This window comes from Cyprinodon variegatus, unplaced genomic scaffold (assembly GCF_000732505.1).
Source record: "Cyprinodon variegatus isolate N-32 unplaced genomic scaffold, C_variegatus-1.0 Scaffold579, whole genome shotgun sequence".
NCBI classification, from domain to species: domain Eukaryota; kingdom Metazoa; phylum Chordata; class Actinopteri; order Cyprinodontiformes; family Cyprinodontidae; genus Cyprinodon; species Cyprinodon variegatus.
Genome location: NW_015151032.1, coordinates 429,758 through 448,366, shown reverse-complemented (window position 1 = coordinate 448,366; position 18,609 = coordinate 429,758). Strand labels below are relative to the sequence as shown.

General features: G+C 37.2%; 1 protein-coding gene across 4 annotated transcripts in view; it reads right to left on the bottom strand.

Moving 5' to 3' along the window:
* npnt (nephronectin) overlaps positions 1–18,609 on the bottom strand; it is a 66,657-nt gene that overhangs the window by 19,358 nt on the left and 28,690 nt on the right. For 2 of the 4 annotated variants that reach the window (XM_015392219.1, XM_015392220.1), the window contains 4 exons: positions 11,674–11,769; positions 8,455–8,574; positions 6,294–6,413; positions 1,413–1,547 (listed from right to left, as the gene is read on the bottom strand). In XM_015392219.1, coding sequence (XP_015247705.1) covers positions 1,413–1,547; positions 6,294–6,413; positions 8,455–8,574; positions 11,674–11,769 — 471 coding nt within the window. The remainder of the gene's footprint in view (positions 1–1,412; positions 1,548–6,293; positions 6,414–8,454; positions 8,575–11,673; positions 11,770–18,609) is intronic. The other 2 variants (XM_015392221.1, XM_015392223.1) reach the window with 1 other exon arrangement.

The following is an 18,609-nucleotide window of genomic DNA, read 5'->3' as shown; positions in this document are numbered from 1 at the left end:
GTCTCTATTCTCCAGTTAACAATTAACCGATTAGATTTTAGATTAAATTAGTTGACAATTACTTCGATAACTGATTAATCCGATTAATTATTTCAACCCTAGTTCATATCACCACCAGATGTCTCTTTCAAAAAGTGAAATTTATACAGATACATGACACTAAAAGTATAATATACCTACATAAAGCCTTTACTTTAGTTCATTTGAATTGTTATGGCTTACAGCTAATACGAATTAAAACATTATTTAAATTAGTAAGGATAAGAAAAAGATTTTAAAAATTATGCAGGGCTTCTTTATTGCATCAGCACAATGTGGCATAGAGGGAAACGCCTATGAGTCTGCTGAGGAGCTAAGTTAGAACAGCCTAGGATCCTTCAGAATCTCAGCGTTGTTCAGTCAGGTGTCTGAAAATAATCATTCTAGCCATTAAAGGGGATTTAGGTGCCATTGTCAGCGTGAGTAGGAACAAAATATTGCTGTAAAAAATATCAATGAGCTTCTTCATAAACCTACTCAGCAGGAGGAAGAAAGAAACCTCAAAACCAATAAATAAGATAGCTGTGCTGACTTTGGACTTGATGAAACACAGCAAAGAACACCAACAAATAATTTGGCTACTTAAATAAGCAGCAATTTTTGAAACTTCATTTTGGAGCTCTTGATATCTTCATCACTCTTTGACCTTGATTCCAAAATGAATATTAAATTTTACTTTTATTTGAAAAATACATTTCTGATATTCTGTCCAGCTAGAAAGTGTTTTTCATGAGGGATCTCAGAGTTGATTAATGTCCAAGACACATCTTTGCAGGACTCTTGGTCAAGAGAGAGCCAGGATGAATTTTAGCAGTTTACCTTATTTTATAGCTGTTCTATAATCAATAGTCTGCTGTGCAAGGGCAAAGGACCCAAAACTGAAAGATGCACTGCATCTATAACACAAATATTTTAACAATATGCTATTCTAATATTTACATTTTTCTATTAAAAAAACACACTTTGAGTTCTCATTATCTTTAAGCCTTATACCTCTAACTTAATTAAATAAAGAGCTTGAAGTGAACCTCAAATAAATTTTCTTTTCAATTTAATTTAGATTGATATTTTCGGCACCTTAAGATTCTGTCTATATTAGGTTCTAAATTAAAACATTTTCTTATCAAACAAAAAGAAAATTTGAATTTCTAACATTGTCGCGATTAGGTGCAAAAAAAATGATAAATTCCTGCTCAAAACGAGTAAAAGTTTTAGAAAACTTTATAAAACGATCTATTGAAAATATGTTTTTATAATTATAAAAAGGTTCACTCTGGGTTATAAAATACTGGCAATATGGTTTGTGTGGACATAAAAGCATGGTCACATTACTTTATATCCCTGTAAAAAATAAGAAATTACTGCAACCTTACCTATGCACTGGTATTTCCCACTGACATATTGCAGGTCAAACCCTTCATGGCACTTGCAGATGTAGCTTCCAAAGGTGTTGATGCACTTCCTGAACCTAGGGCACACGGCTATCCCTGCTGCACATTCGTCCACATCTACAGGAGGAAGAAAGAAAACCCCTGGTTATCATAAATCACAAAGTACTTAAACTAATTAACCACGTTCTTCTCCTACCACCTCTAAATCTTTCTCATATACTGTATATACTGAGAAACACTCTAACCAGGGGCTATAATAACATCATGCAATGCTAATCCTTAATATTAAAAACAGAAAATTATATCTATGCTAATCTCTTTTATTCATAGTTGCAGACGCTTCGCTTTCTCTGCTTAACATTCATTTATGAACAAAGGATTTTCTTCAGTTCACAGCACAATTCACACTGCTCTATTTCATAATTTAAGGTCCTATTTTAAGTGCTGCTGTTGCTCACCTTAGCAGAAATGTGGGCATATATATTAGAGCCTTCAAAAAGTTATTTTCAAAAATTACAGCTGAAAAGTATATTCATTTAGACCACATGAATAGAGTGAATATTGAGCACCCATCTTTGATTAATGTAAAACCATATACTGGCTACACGTATTTAATCTGGATATAAATAAGCAAAAACAAGCTCCATGATATGTGCACATACATACCTACTAACATTTTGTTAAATAACATTTAGTAAGCTTTAGCTTAACCACAGGGTTAATGTGTCATTTTGCAGAGATTTGGTTGAGTTAATGGCCTCGATTCAGTTTTCTAGCACGGTCTACATGTTTCACTGCAGTGGAGATTAAGGTTTTTGGTAAGAGGTTCCAAAAAATTACCTGTTTGGCGGTATAACCTCCTAAAAAGGTTCAAATTAAGTTTGGGGTCAAAATCTTGTTGAAACACATGTCCATGTAATCATCAATTGTCCTAGTTTAGGTTTTACTTTAATGTCAAATTTAAGAATTTGATTGATTAACAGCTGTGTGTGTCCTGCATTGTTAAAGGACGCTTATTTATTTATTTATTTTTTTTACAGTTTTTCAAAACTTAAATTTGAGGAGTCTTGCGTTACAAAGGAATCTAATATGAATACAAGAATACTGTTAATATGCAATGCATACATATTTTATAGTCCAACCTGATATAGTCCAAAATAAGATAAAATTGAGGGGATTAAAACCCACCTCCTCTTCTTGCAATTTATTCTGTGCTCTAAGATTTTGTCTTTTGGACATTTTTTGGTAAGGCTTACAATGTAATGCTATACCAAAAAGAGTGAGATTTCATATCAGTCATCACCTCTATCTAAGGAAAAAGATAAAACCTCAGTTAGGTATATGTGACAATAATCCTAAAATGTTTCTTTAAACCTCTGTAACACCTGTGACAAGTAACCTGTCTCCGTGTCATTCCTCCTTAATTGATGTCTGCCTGAACCGCCCAGCCGTTATATAACCTGCAGTTAAAAACAGTGTTGAAAGGAACACTGGTGCAGCCTACACATTAATGCTGACACAGGTTAACTGCTTTAACCTCCCAGCACACTCTTCACACCTCGTATCTGCTAGGTTACTTATCTAAAAAGCAGCATCAAGGGATTCCCTTAAAGCAGAGGTAACCAATTAAAAAATCATCGGGGTCCCAGTAAAGAAAACTATCAACCAGTAAAGGTCCGGAGACATTTTCAATTCTAATCCGTTACTTTAAACAGAATTTAACACTGAAATAAAATTATTTTTTTGTTATGCATCCATGTTATACATTGACTTTTTAAATAGAAAAAATATTGTGCAAAAATGGGCCATTTTCCCATTTTAAAATCTAATGTGTTTTTTGAAGTAGAGAACAGAAAATGTTCAGTTTGGTATATAGACAATTTCTTGATTCACATATTTTATAAAACACCTGAACCTTGTTTTTTTCCCCTTCTTTTTTATGGCTTAATGAGAGCAGTTGGCTTTATGCTGCCCTGCAAGGCTTTAAACCTGGGTCTGATTGGTGACAAAGCCATTCTCAAGCACATATCAAAGTGCCCATTTGTGAGACTGAATTGATATTTATTTTTTAATACGTTCATGGTGGAGAACCCTGCTTCATAGCAGGAGGTTCAGCCAAACATACTCAAAATGTGCAGGGTCATCTCTGAGCATGCCATTGCACTTTTCTTTCACCAGTTCACCGCGCCTCTTCCAGCAGTCTACACTTTCTTTCACATTTTCGCATCATTGTTACCCATCGCCCGGCTTGCTACAGGTTTGCCTGCTGTGTCTAAAAGCAGCTAGCGGCAACAGCCCTGACTGATACAGCTCATTGGCTAATAGAGGTGTAAATAATAATCGTTTTGTATGGATGCATCGATCCAACAGCCGATGATCCGATGCATCGACACGTCCGCAAGAGTATCGATTCATGTTTTTTTTTCCTCCGTTCTATTTTTATCCATTTGCTCCTGGGCGTAATTCTCCCTCCCGTGCTGCGGTGGCGCTAAACCTACCTCACTTCCTGGTTATACTCTTATAGCAGTAGTGTTGCAGTAAGCTTGACACAGACATTTTTGATTTATGCTCAATATTGAAGCGTGGTCTGTGCTACACACTGTGGGTCTAGATACGGCCGAGGCGGTGAGGAAGTGTGGGCGAGTTTAGTCCGACGACGGAGGGAGATGAGGGCCATAAAGAGCGGAGATCCAGGTGGGAAAAGGGTCCCAGCGTTCTCGCGCACCTCGCTCTTCTAGCGGGTCAAACTTCACGAGTTGCTTTCTACAATTTCGGTCATAAAAACAAAACAAGCCGGCCTCCTGTCTGCGGCACTGTCTGCCGTCAGCTACAATTTGGGAGAGGTGCAGCGGAGCGTCTGTGGAGGGGGCGGTGACGTCTAGAGCCGAGGTATTGAATTGTACTTATTGCACTGATTTTGTGCAGTATTTTTTAAAGCAAGGCCTTTCAGAATCTATAACGTAGGGGTGTTATTATTTTTCAGTGAATGAGGTTTTAATAGGAATAGGCGGAGTGTAACTTTTCTACTTCTGTTATTTTCTGTTGTTTCTAAAAAAAAAAAAGCATAACGATATTACAGCTTTCATTGATTTATTTCAAATTTGAAACATTGTCTAGCCTGTAAGGTGTAAAAAAAACAAAAAAAAACAACAACAATTAATCAAATCGAATCATAACGTGGTGTATTCTTGAGTATCGAAAATAATCGAATCGTTGGGTCAGGAAATCGATATTGAATCGAATCGCCATGATTGATGTGATTTACACCCCTATTGGCTAATATGCGTCACGTGTAGTCTGGTCCCGGAGGGCTTTACCGTACAAAGAGGAAAAGCGGCGCAGGTGAAATTAGACACTGCCGTCGGACAACATTAGGGTAATTTATGAATGTTTTGAATCAGGTTGGGTCTGGATTAGCTAGCAGGTGGGTCCGCCTCTGTGCTGCGGTTCGCTAATCTGTGACCTCTACCTTAAAGAATGGAGGACAAGTCTATTTCTGCTGTAAAACCTAAAATAATTTAAGAGGAAAGTCTCTAGGATCAAGGGCTGTGCTAAATTCATGGTATCTTTAAGAACAGGAATGACAGTTCATTGAATAATACTTAAAATATGAGCAAGTTAGTTATCAGAATTTGGCAGAATTAATTCAGAAGCTATTTTTGAGGTCTGCTAATAAAAAGTCAAATTAGTTAGACAGTGTCCCTATATGATATTGAAGTTAAGATGATAGAAGTCCACTTTGGTTTTGGGCTATCTTGGGATGGCCAACTACATTATCTGGGTTTATATTGAGTAAGGATAGACTAATACAATCAGCTAGACCAGCGGTCCCCAACCACCGGGCCGTGGACCGGTACCGGTCCTTTGGTCATTTGGTACCGGGCCGCACAGAAAAAAGTATATTTATACATATATAATTTATCGACGATCAAAGTCTGAGTGATGTTTTATCTTGAAAAATATAAAAAAAATTGCGGTATTCTCTCCCAATTACATCAGTCGGTGCATCTGTGCCTCTTGACACAGGTTAAGTCTCATCCTATCTATAACATCCTATCTTTATGAAGCGGGATTTTCTGCGGTTACAGCGATCAAAACAAAGCTACGAAGCAGACTGGACATCAGGAGCACACTTTGTCTGTCATTTTCTCCGATTACGCCTAGATGGGACCAGCTTGTTGTTCTATTTTTATATTGTTTGTATGTGATTTTATGTCAGTCGTATCATTTTTACTTGATCGTATCCCCACCCCGGCCGGTCCGTGAAAATATTGTGTGACATATAGCGGTCCGTGGTGCAAAAAAGGTTGGGGACCTCTGAGCTAGACGATACTTTAGGCCGATTGTAGTGTTTTTCATGTATCGGTATTGGCCGATACAATAAGTTCATGCGTTCTTTGATTTATTAATCTATTCAACAGCCATGTGTTGAAATCAAGTAAAGTGCATGCACTGCTGCTCCCTCCATTTACTATCCATTGTTAATGATTTGTTTGATTGTTAATAAATGTTTCATTTTGTTTAAACTAAGACCTATGTAACATTTCTTAACATTGTGCACTTTTTATAATATTAATGTAGGATAATAAAACAATATCAGTCTAATTTCTTTTGCATGTAAGATATTACCAAATTGTAATGTCTTGCGAAATTTCCTTAACAGAGTTGGTGACTATCCCTGTGATATGAATACTGACAGATTTTATATCATTTTTTATAGGGAAGGTTTGACCTTTAACCTTTACTGAGACAGCATGGAAGCCAAAAGGAACCCCCACACTTTCACATCAGCTGCTCATAGACGGGAGTGGTCACATACATCTCAGTTTTCAGACCAGAAGATATATTAAGACTTGGACTCACCCACACATGTTCTTCCATCTGGAGCCAGCTGCAAGCCTGGCGACGGACACTGACATCGGACCTCTCCTTTCAGCACCTCACAGCCGTACTGACAGTTGGCCATGGCGCAACTGCGAGTGTCTGATGATAAAAGAAGCACACCATATATTAACCCAAGCATGTGCTACAAGGGAGTTCAAAGAGGAACAGTTTATTCTGCTCCCTCATTTCCACACATATACACACACTTCCTTTATCCTCCAGCCAATTTGTTAGAGCAGTGCCACTCGTCTGCCTTTTCTGATATTTGCCAGCTTAACCCTGGGGTGCAGCCAATAGAACAACACAAGCACTGCCATTATTAGATTCTTCTGGTGTGCAGTAGCTTTGTGCTCACACCTTAGCTGAAAGCTCCCCTCCTTTATGCCCTTTGATCCTTTCTTACACTGAGAGCCCGATTATCCATCTCCACCATATCCTTATAGCAGCATATGGCCCTGTTTCCTGTTTATTCACCCCGGGGATATCAAGACCCTGCTAAATAATAATATGATGCAGCAGAAAAGGTTCAAGCTCTCCTGATAAATTCATGTCCTAAAAAGGAAATTAAAAGCGGGGCTCATGCTGCTGCAGTGACTTTAGCTGCTTTCAGGCTCCCTGGAGTACAGTTTGATGACAGAGGCAGTCTGGGCTGATTAAATGCCACGGCGATCCATTGATCAAAGCAGCAGCAGGGGGAGTGAAGAAGAGAAGCAACGTGGTTAACACCATAACATTTCGTTACAAAAACAAAACCTAAACTAATTTCATGCAGCTCAAACTTCCCACTTAATAAAGAGAAATAATTAAGTATTTTTTCATTGAAAAGAATTTAATTTAAAAGAAGGAACATAAGTCATGTAATACTGCAGTGGGAATGAAATCAGGTGAGAAATTGCACTTACAAGAAGACATGCCCAGGCAGCGGCTCATATTAAGAGGGAAAACCTCCGGGCAGCCAATAAAAACCGTACATTCACCAGAGGGCTGGAAGACTTTCTTTTATCTTTTTCATTTTAGCACCGTAAGGGCTCTTCACAGGAGGCTTTCCAAGATAGAGCGGGCATAATATTGGAGATCAACATGGGACTATAATCCAAACAACCATTCAAAGAATTACAAGGCTGCTGTCGGGAGGAATTACAAAAGCAGAAGAATTAATTTCTATCAGCAAGGGCAAACGGCTTTTAAAAACGAAGAAGCCCACATTAAAAATACCAAGCAGAAGTTTAAGAAGCTTTGGTCTTTCAATTATGGATTTGAGTCCCATTTTAATCAGGGTGGAATGATAATATCTTAAGACAATAATTCAGTGCACTAGTTAGACTTTTATTGTGTTTTTCCAATGTGAATATACCCCACCAATTTTAGGATATAAAAAAAAAAAAGTTTTGTAAGAATTAATAAGTGCTAAGATTATTTTTATTAAATATTTTACCACATTTATATCAGAATTCAATTGTCCAGGCATATAAAACAAAAATAAATACATTTCTGGAGTCAAGCTGTTTCTTTAATTGTTTTAACCAGAAGAAGCCCTTTGTCTCGTGACTAATAAAACTATGATTATTTGCTTAACATATTTTACAAAATAAGAGGGTTTATTTTGTGTTCTTGCATTCTAATGTTGTTATAAATTAAACTGGTTTAGAAATGAATAGAGCAACTAATATTACTCCTTTGTATAGGTCTGATTGGAATTTAAATGTAAGGAAATATGCAATTCAATTGAGTTGAACCATTTTGACAATGATCAAATATGCTTCTAGAAACCTCACAGGCAGTTACATAAAATTAGCGGCTTCTCTGCAGCTTAATAAGAGCCATTTATCAAAATAATAGTAAAGGTGTATTCATACACTCCAGCATGTACACATATTATTAAACCAATTTGCATTAGATAAAAGAATGAAATATATTTAGTTGTTGTACAGCAAGTAGTTTTTTGTTTTGTTTTTTTTGTTTCAAGAATTAAAGTCTAGTGTTTCGTTATCAGTCCACCTTGAATAACAATTGGCACAGATCAATTATTAAAAGACTAAAACAGAAGTGACAGATTGTGTAAAAGGTAAAAGAAAAATCCACAACAACATCAAGACAAACAAGGTGTGGAATAACATTTTAGTGTGTGTGAAAGACTCACTTCCACAGGTCCCATCGGGCATCAGCATGTAACCATTTAGGCAGTAGCACTTGTAGCTCCCGTATGTGTTCATGCACCTGTGTTTGCAGGGTCTAGGCTTCAACCCACACTCATTCAGGTCTGCAGAAACACAAAGAAACACAGAGACATTGTAAGTGGACTAATGAATACAAGGAAAGAACCTCCCGAACAGGGATGAAATTAGGTCAGGGGCAAAGGTGATGGGGTCAGCTATGTCAAACCTACCTCCTGCATTTATGTGGGGGTTAAGTGTCGTCTTTTTTTCTGCCTCCATATGCCCTAACGTGTGTCCTTTTGAAGTGTGGGCTATCTTGGAGGTAGTAAAGGTGTTACCATGTTCTAACAAGCCCTGAACTCTTCTCTTTGATGATTTACCAGGAAGTCACTGTCGACTGTCAGCAACCCCACCGCCTGCATTACACCTCCTGACTCACCATGACTTCACAAGGCAGAAGCTTCGACATCCAACACTCTGACAGTTAATAACACATTCACTGTAATTTGCAGACATGTGGGTCTGCAGAAGACAGTGGACCAACAGCCTGCAGAAGTCAGATGATGGAAGGATGTTGTCAGTTTTTCTCACAGGAAAAAGATGTCTGTTCCGACAGAAACAACTGTCAGCCTAATTCTAGCTTTTATATATTCTTAAGACTAGACATTTTTACTTGTCAACCACAGATGCAATTAGAGACATCAGACATGTCTGCTTTTGTGGATATGCTGTTGTGTATGTGGCGTCACTTTAATAGTTTGAAGGGATCAATAACAGTTGTGTCTTTTTGACAAGTGAACCTGTTATGAGAATAAAGGATAGTTTCCTGCATTTCCCTCTATTACAGACACCACCTAAATTTGGTTTTCTACAAAATAGAACTCTAATCTCCTGACATTTATTGCATTTAACTGAAAAACAGGGCTAGTCAGCATATTTTTTACATGTTTAAAAATACTTTCTCTTATAAACATAATCCCTCTATATTTTTATTAAACGGTCTATGAAATAAATAAGACTATTTAGAATGTCAACATTTTATACAAAGATAATTGCTGACATATATTCATTTATTCATATCCTAGAATGCAGTACAATTTTTCAGACATGAGGGTGATAGCCTGATGCTGCAGGACTGTTTTGCTGCTAGTTGTACTGATGCTTTGGACAAAGCGAATAAACGAAAGAAGGACTAGATTCAAATTCCTTAACTCCCTAAACCTAAATCAGCAGCTTGCATGTTGCAACTGGATTAATGTACAAGCACACATCGAATGTGTTTTTTGCAAGAAAGAAGAAGGCAAACATATAGGTCCTTGATAAGAGTTTGCAAAGCTCTAAATTAACTTTATTAAAATAAGAAGTGACCAATTCTGACCAACAGAACTGTGAAAAAAAACAAATTCTGCCACAAATTCTCAAAAGTTATTGATCACTCAAACATTTGTTACCTTAATGTAATTTTAAAAGAATATTGCAAATAAAAGAAAATAAATAGAAAAATAATAATCTTATAACTGGGGTTTATACTGCAATCCAACTCACTGTAAAGAATTTCTGAAGAAATAAGATATAAAAGATATAGCATTGACAACTATTTCTAAAACGCACCTTCCCATAGACTAAATCAATTATGTTAACTAATCATGTTTTCAATTGGTTTTACCAGAGGAGCATAGTAGCAGCTCTTTAATGATAGTGGTCTAGAATGGAGTATGTCTTCCCATTAACCCTATAGCCAATGTCTGCTGCATTGAACAGCAGTATTATCATTTATACTGGCCCTCATCATTCAAATGTTTGCTGTGGCTTGATATAGCTCTGTAGGTCATGGTGTGAGGCATCTAATTATTTCCCTCGCAGTGAATTAAATGTGGTGTGCTGTACGTTTGGACAGTCTGAATACAATCAATATTTCATGTAAGCATGACTTGAATCTTTCAGCACCATTAAAAAAACAGAGTAAAGAGTAGCCTGCAGGCATAGAAGTCTGATACTGGTAGAACAAGTTTTCGTTTAAAATTTTACCCTGAAGCACTTTCTAAAATTAATTTTTTCTCATGAAGGACATAGCATAACCGTTGTTGAAGGATATTGCAGAATTACGGCAGATACTGGACGGTTGAACATATTAGACCAAACCACATCAGCCTTTTTTTAATACCCCAGGACTCACTTCCTAATTTTAAAACGAAGGTGAAAGAAGTTTAAACATTTCTTCCTGCATGTTCCTCCAACAGTACAAAAAAGACATGTACTTTAGGATAACTAGACAAAGTAAATTGCAGTAAAGTTTACATGGTAGTCTACCAGATGTCTTTCTGCTACCCTGTGATGGAGTGCTGACCTCTCCAGGAGGCAAATACATGTAAATTTGGCATTACTGAAACAGTCACACTCTCAGACAGTAGAAGAACAGTGAGCATGAGCACAAGCAAAACAAGAAACAGCCAGGATGACATATATGGAGAAAAAAAAAAAAAAACAGGGCAAAGAGAGAGTGGAGAGTCGAAACAAAGCACATATAGATGGATGGAAAAACTGAGAGACAACAGGGAGACATGAACAAGAGCTTCTCTTTTAAAAGTAGCCCCAGGTGGAAAGAAACCTATACCACAGTAGAACTGGAAACTCCCTTTTGGGTGTTCACTGAATGGTAAAAGAAGTGCTGAGACACATCTGAAGCGATGCAGGGTGGATTGATTTATTGGGTCAAGCCTCACAGAGGTGTGCCATGCTGCATTCCCGACACGCCTCTACCACTGATGGAGGGATCAGCAGGAAGCTCTTTCCTGGGGAGTCATATGTCTTTACAGAAGATAAGATCAGGTAAAACAGGCCATGTTGGAGGTCCTCCGGTGAAGCCATTAGAGCTAGGACCATGCTGATACAGTGTAGATAGTCCAAAATAAACTTCACTGAACCAAAACGTTGGATAGCCAAAGCTCTTCTATTCTGAAAGTCTGTTTTAAGGGATAAGAGAGCAAAAAGAGGACTGAAATAACTGCGACATGCTCTGTGATCATGCTGGCATTTCAGCTCAATAGCAGCTCTTGGGTGGCGCTTCATCTGTCATGGAAAACAGCAAGTAGCAGGAAAACAGCAGAAAGGGACTTTTACGCCCCCTCAGGTGGCTGCACCATGCATGTTGCTGGGAGGCAGCTGAGAAACAGCTGAGAGGAGGTTTAGTCGAAGAATCTCACCCTCCGTCATTACTCCCACTGGCTGATGGTCCACTGGAAGAAAGATGGGAAGGTGGCCGCCCCACGCCGGGGGGGTTAAATAGTCCAGCGTCTCTTCTTTGTGTATAAGAAAAGAGGTTAGAGGGGGAGAGGGAAAACGTGATGGATATGGGTGTTGTACATTTTATTGACAGAAAGACTTGAAGGACAAAAGAGTAAAACAGATGCAGATCCACCTATGGATTAAAATGCCTCTGACTGCATCACGTTCTGAAATGTAAAAAGGGAATATTATTCTGAAAAGATAGTCACACAAGAAAGTTAAACATAGGAGAAACAGTACGTGTTTTAGTTTCTATTCTCCTCCAGCCTTCTACTCTCATCTGCATTTTTTTTTGTGGTAAGTGTGCAATACAATCTAAGAGGATAACTGTATCCTACAAATCCAGAATATCCATTGTCAGTGTGTGACTGGACTTTCAAAAGGAAACTTGAGTTTCCATGTAAAGAGGGAAATCAGCGGTGGACAACAAAAACACTTGAGGCTCAGGAATGACAGCCCCTCCCATATTGTTGGGCCATCGAACCATCTGTCAGTCAAGCATCGCTTCCTCTGGCAACTAACTACAGCTTTTGTTGGGTGACAGGGAGATGATACAACTCCCTTTGACTCGTTCAAGCAGTTCCCCATTGAGAGAGACGATACCCTATTAGAAGAACTTACTGTAGCAACCTTTAAGTAACACTTTTAGTGGGGTTGTTTCCCCCCCCATTTATCACTTCTCAAGCTTCTCAAGCTTGAATTTTAAATTAGTTATTTTGAATAGATCTTATTATCTACCTCTTGACCAATGACAGCAGGAGAAAGGCTCCAGTCCCTTGAAGCAATCTCAGATAAGCAGGTTTAGAAAAATTAATGGATGGATATTCATTTGAGTTTTTTCAGTTGGATCTAAGTGTCAATTCTGACTTTGTACCACATGACAGAGCTTTGATCTAAGCCATTCAACTGCTGCTTTGGCTGTATGCTAAAGGTATAGTGGAGGATGAGCTTTTTCCAGGTGGAATTATCAAAATAAGTGGTACGCCTAATTGAGGAGCGATGCAAACAGCAACTTTTAAAAAAGAGTGTTCACGAGGAGAAATGGGCTTGTTCATACTCTCGCATGCGTTGAATATGCATGCATGTGCAGAGTGGAGAGGGTGGGTCTTCTCAAAAATTTGCAAAAATCCTCCACTATACCTTTAAGGGTTATTGTACTGGTAAAATAAAAATCTCGTCTTTGATATTAAGCTTTTTCTAAACCATGATCACCCTGTATTTAACTCCTTCCCTTTCTAACTCAAAACTATATCCCAGTGAAATACACAAAAGTTGTGATTTGAAAACACATAACAGTAATACTTAAACATGTTGCTGTACATGTGTCTCTTGCTTTTCTTTATATATTTATTTATTTACTGCATTTAAGTATGGAAAAAAAAAGTTTAAACAATTTCCTTTACCGTCGATTAAATAGCTATTCTCCCGGCAGAAAGTTTTATGTTTCAGAATTGTCCAAAGATAGTGTCTGTGTATTGTGATTCTACTCACAGGTCTGCACATGAACTGTCAGCACATAAGGGGAAGATGGATGAAGAAAAATATGAGGCTCCCTCAAGTGAAAACTTTCCTCATCTAGTGCTGAAGGTTTTATAATTTAATCCAGATTCTACAGGAATAATTACTGGACCTAAATGTTACTGAAAACATGATATAATGCAAAGATAATCAGGGGATTAGAACAGTTGATGAGGGATTGCTTCTCCAGGTGCAAATAATTTTCTACTCTGGCCAACAGCATATAAACAGTAAAACACAAGACTTTGAAAGTCTTGAGCAGCACAGTCAGATTTTGCACCTCCTGTCCTGGTATCATCCCTGAAAAAACAAGAAACAGGTCATATCTTGACCTTTCTTCCAACCTAGTCTTGTTTAAATGTTTCTGCAGGGAAGAATGTGCAAAACTTCAAATGGAGAAAGATGTCAAGCAGATGGGATCATGACACCGGAGCTTTAAGGCTGCTACTTCAACCAAGTCTTATAAATTATGTAAATATTTTTAGGGTTCTACATTTTATACAACCTACCATGGCACTGTGTGTATACTAATGAGAAATAATTAAAAACACACCAAACTCAAATGTTAGCTTTTAAGCAGAGCTCTATAAAACTTCACTGAATGCTAGTAAGGCCGTTTAGCCATTTGAGGCTTGTAAGACATCTAAAAGTTGTAACAAGGAGTTAAGTTTAAGACTACTGCTTATGGTCTATCAAAAAGAGCAATGTCAAAATGTTGGCCAATTGAAATGTCATTTTTTGTATATCCAGTCAATCCTCAGTCAAGACTTATTTTGCCTGAATTATCAGCTAGTGGAAATGCAAAAGTTGTAGCTTATTTCTTCAATATTTCTGTATGTTGGCTCTTTAAACTCTGACTAGTTTTCCAAGACATGTAAATGTTCCTTAAACTTCTCAATAGCACTGTAACTAAGAACCATTTGTAACAATGTGTAACTATAGTTACTGTACTATAATAAATGTCAGCACATGGTTCTAAAATAACATAACATAATGAAAAAAATCTCAATTTATTCCTCTTCTTTCATATTGAAATTTCAAAAAATACATTGCAAGTCAGGTTTTTTCATATCAAAAATAAGATAAATAAATCACCTTGTGGATAATAAATCTACAGCATACATTACATGAACTTTACTTTTTAAACCTAATTACTGAAATAAATTTGTGTAACATTTATATTTATTGAAAGGAACCTGTAAAATATAATTATTCCCTGTGTTACTTTGATGCACATGCATAACTATAGCGAATAAAAAAACAAATCTTTAAACAAGTGGGAGACCGCATGCTGTTGTCAAAAGACCTGCAGCTGTAACCAGGGTATGGCTGGGAAGGCAAACAGTAACACAGAAGGATCAGTTCCTAAACCAACAAAGTCCTTAAAATACACAAAGCTCACAAAAATCCCAATATTAAGCCATTTTACAAAAACAAATATGGAAAACTATTTAAACATATGCACCACAGCCCTACTCTAACATGCCTGAAAAGCTATTAATCATACATCTAGCACGGTGACATGTGAAGTGAAGAACAGGATATCAGGAGACATTACTCCTCCAGCAAAATATTTTAATGGTGTGAAAATAGTAGGTCAGCTTCATCTAATTAAATCCACCTGGACGCAGTAATCATCTTAATAAAATACCGAGATCGATGGAGGATGCCTGCTGTTGAGCTGTTAAACAGATTAATTGACAAGTTTATTGGTGCAGCAGGACACAGACCTATTTCCTCACTGAATTATTTCACCGGAGCAATATTCCTCTGTGCTGGAGGGATGAAAACCATTCTTGGAAAAAAAAAAAAAAAGCTAGATTTATATTGAGCAGTGGGTATTACTGCTGACACTAGCGTAGCTAATGATTTCAGGGTGAATACAATTTCATTTACGTAAATATAATCCATTCAAAGAATTTTGATAAAAATCCCATTTAGTCTTTTAATGGTGTAAAACAAATCCCTCAGAACTTGACTAAACAGATAAATATTCAAGGTGTAGGGCTTGTTTTTGTCTCAACAGCAATAAATCCCCATGTGGTTTACTCCTGCCTGACATAAGCAAGGCTCCAGAGATGTTTGACATGCTTGTTAATCAAAAAGCCTCCAGGTAGAGGCTTCTGTCCGCACTTCCCGCTCAAGACCGCAAGAAAATGTATTAAGCAGAAAACCTTTGTGTAGCTCCAAGTTATGTACACATATTCTACTTTAGAAGATTTAATTGCTCTACTATTTCTCGACTGGAAACTTTAGTGTTTTATTTCACCAGTTATTCAAACACATGAAATGACCTTTATAGCTGAACAGCTACAAAATTGATGGATGATCTGGAGGAGGACAGAAGACTCAAATGGCTTTGTAATTATTGGCTTTCAAGAGGATCATGAAACTAAAATAATGCAACAGCTTAAGATCTGTAAAAAAATCTTTGCATTTATCCCCATGTCATTATTAATAACATGCTGCCTCTAAAGGAAGGCAAATGGCTAAGGAGACACTGTGTATCCTCTAGTATGGTAAAGTACAGGTATACTACAGAGGTCGCTAATGTAAGTGTACTCCAAGCTGGTCACATAATTTAATGCCTTCCCACCCATCCTATTGTCTCCAAACAGTTGTTTGAAATTGCAATTTTGTGCAACTTGATTTTACAGTGACAATTACAAATAAATATTTTGCTCCTTACTCATTTCAAATATCCTGTATCTGTGCTCGGGGCTCCCAAATGGTTAGCATCACCCCAATCATACCTTTTATTTTAAAAATGTCTATGTCACAGTTTCCCATTTGGGTGTTTTAATTGCAGCATTTGGAGTCTGAAATTTGTGTCCTCCTGTAGTGGAGGACTGTTCTGAGCTCTGCTGTTATCATTCAACTCTGCTCCATTTTTTAAAGCAATAGGTAGACACCACAGCCATGACCATTTATTACCTCACACATCGGAAACGCCTACAGTCACATGAACGTACAGAGTGTGGTTAAGCTACAAAGAATTAAGCAGTAACGGTACTTATGTACAGTTGTTTACCAGTCCACTGCTTAGGTTCAGGTTTGCTCTGATTATTGTAATGGTGGAGCACGGCATGTTTCATTTTAGTGGCAGGGCCTTTTGCTATTAAGCAAACTGATAACAAAACAGCAAAAGATGGTGCACATTGGGTAAATTAGAGTTTATTTAGTCTTTTTTTTTTATGTAACGCAGAGGATGATAACAGAAGGAACTGTTTTTCATCCGATCTTAGCAAAGGGTAAGCTGCTTCTGCTTGTGACTTCTGTTTGTTGACAGTCTAGACTTCCCAAAACAGTCATTCCATCTTGAGTTGAAGAATCTTTTTTTTTTTTTTTTTTATACTTATTTGCTAGCGTTTGGCAATTGTATGTTTTACTCTATTCTTAACATACTTATTTTCTTTAATTGTTATGTTGTCTAAAAATACTTGTTAAATACCCTGCACTAAGAGTGCTTTATAAATAAATTCACACTGCTTTACCTTTAACTGTATTTGGATCCCATTTGTAGTATACATGCTCTGAATAGTTGGAAACAATTTATATAAGAACATAGGGTGCAGATCCTTTTTCCTTTTCCCTTTTGTTCTAGATTAGGACAAAGTAGAGTCGTCTGGGATGGCAGACAGGAGCCGCCAATAGCCTCGAAACACAGGATGAGTCATTAGGAACATTCCGGATAGGATTTTCAACAGGCCCACTGCCTCCTTCTCCCTTGTTTTTAATTACACACTATCCTTTTCCCGTTTCAGGGCGTGAATTCCACAGGTAATTTAAAGCTGCTTGGACGCACGTCAACAAGCAGCTTACCTTGGAGCCTCAATGGTTTTAAAACATGTCCAAATTGCCAATACCCACCCCGAAACACTCACAAACAGAATCACTTTAGATAACATCTATTGTACTTAGTCAGGCCAAGTTATCACACAGCAGTAATTGAGATCCTATCTTCATAGGGTAGGATGCGTTCAACATGGCCCACTCTCATTTTACATTTGTGCTGAATCAGCCCTCTGCTCTTTTTCCTCTGTGATTAAAGCTTCTAACTCCTGTCAGCTACAGTAAAGGAAAACCAGTTTGGGCTCCAACTCTGACCATGAGGCACAATGATTATACTGCTGTTTCACAAGGGCTGGGATTGCCCTTCTGTTAAACTGCTTGTGAAATATAACCATGCCATTAGTTTCGTAGAGAAGTATTGATTCTTTTCTCTTTACACGGACCAAACGCTGTTGCATTGGATTTAGATATTACTTAATATACAAAAGATAATTTGTATTGAAAAGTAAAAAGAAATTGATTTAAAAGGGTTTTCATTTTATTTTTTACAAAAAAAAGAAAATAGTTTGCCCATTATGTTTGCTCAAGCCTAATCAGATTAGACTAAGAGGGTATAATCATATACCTAACACAGATATGTTTGATCTGTTTAGACTGATGAGCTAAGGTAGTGTACCATCAGCAATTGTTTTGTTGGAAAAGAAAAGTCTTACGGATTTGAAGATAAACTAAGTTTGACTTAATTATTTGCAAATTATAATCTAACATAAAGTAAGAGCTAAGGGACATATTCTTTATTGATATTTAGAATAATTTTACTTTTTGTGCTTTATCTAAAAAATAAAATCAATTCAACTAAATTCTCTGATATAACTGTTTTTGGAGTATATAATTTGTTTACTAATTAGACAACATCTTAATGTAACTGTGTACTCTTCTTTTATCAACTATCTTATTGACTAGGCTTCATGTTTACTTTGTGTTTATCCTGTACATAAAATATAATAAAATATATGTTGAAAACTGTGATTGTAATGTGACTAAATTAGAAAGGACTCAAATGTTTAACAAAGTTTGCAAGAATTGCATTTATTTATTTATTGTGTGGAAGATCACCTTTATGGTAGCAGACTCTTCCTGCTGAGGAGACTCAGGTCTTTTGGAGTGCAGGAGGCACTCCTAAAGACCTTCTATGACTGCTGTAGCATCAGCAATCTTCTATGGATTTGTCTATTGGAGCATTGCATGCCCTCTGGACTCAGTGCAGGAGGTGGGAAACAAAAAGACTAACTAAATGAACATCTCTGCTGGATAATATCCCCCATCCCATGCATCAATCTGTTGCAGAACTGAGAGCTCCTTTAGTGACAGACTGCTGCACCCTAAATGCACCAGGGAGCGTTATCACAGATCCTTCCTCCCAGCAGCTATAAGACTCTATAACCACCACTGTTCCCAACAACCTCAATAAGTTGTTAAATTCATGCTGATGTTGCACAGTTTTTATCTTAGTCGGTTAAATAACATGCTGCTGTCATTTTGCA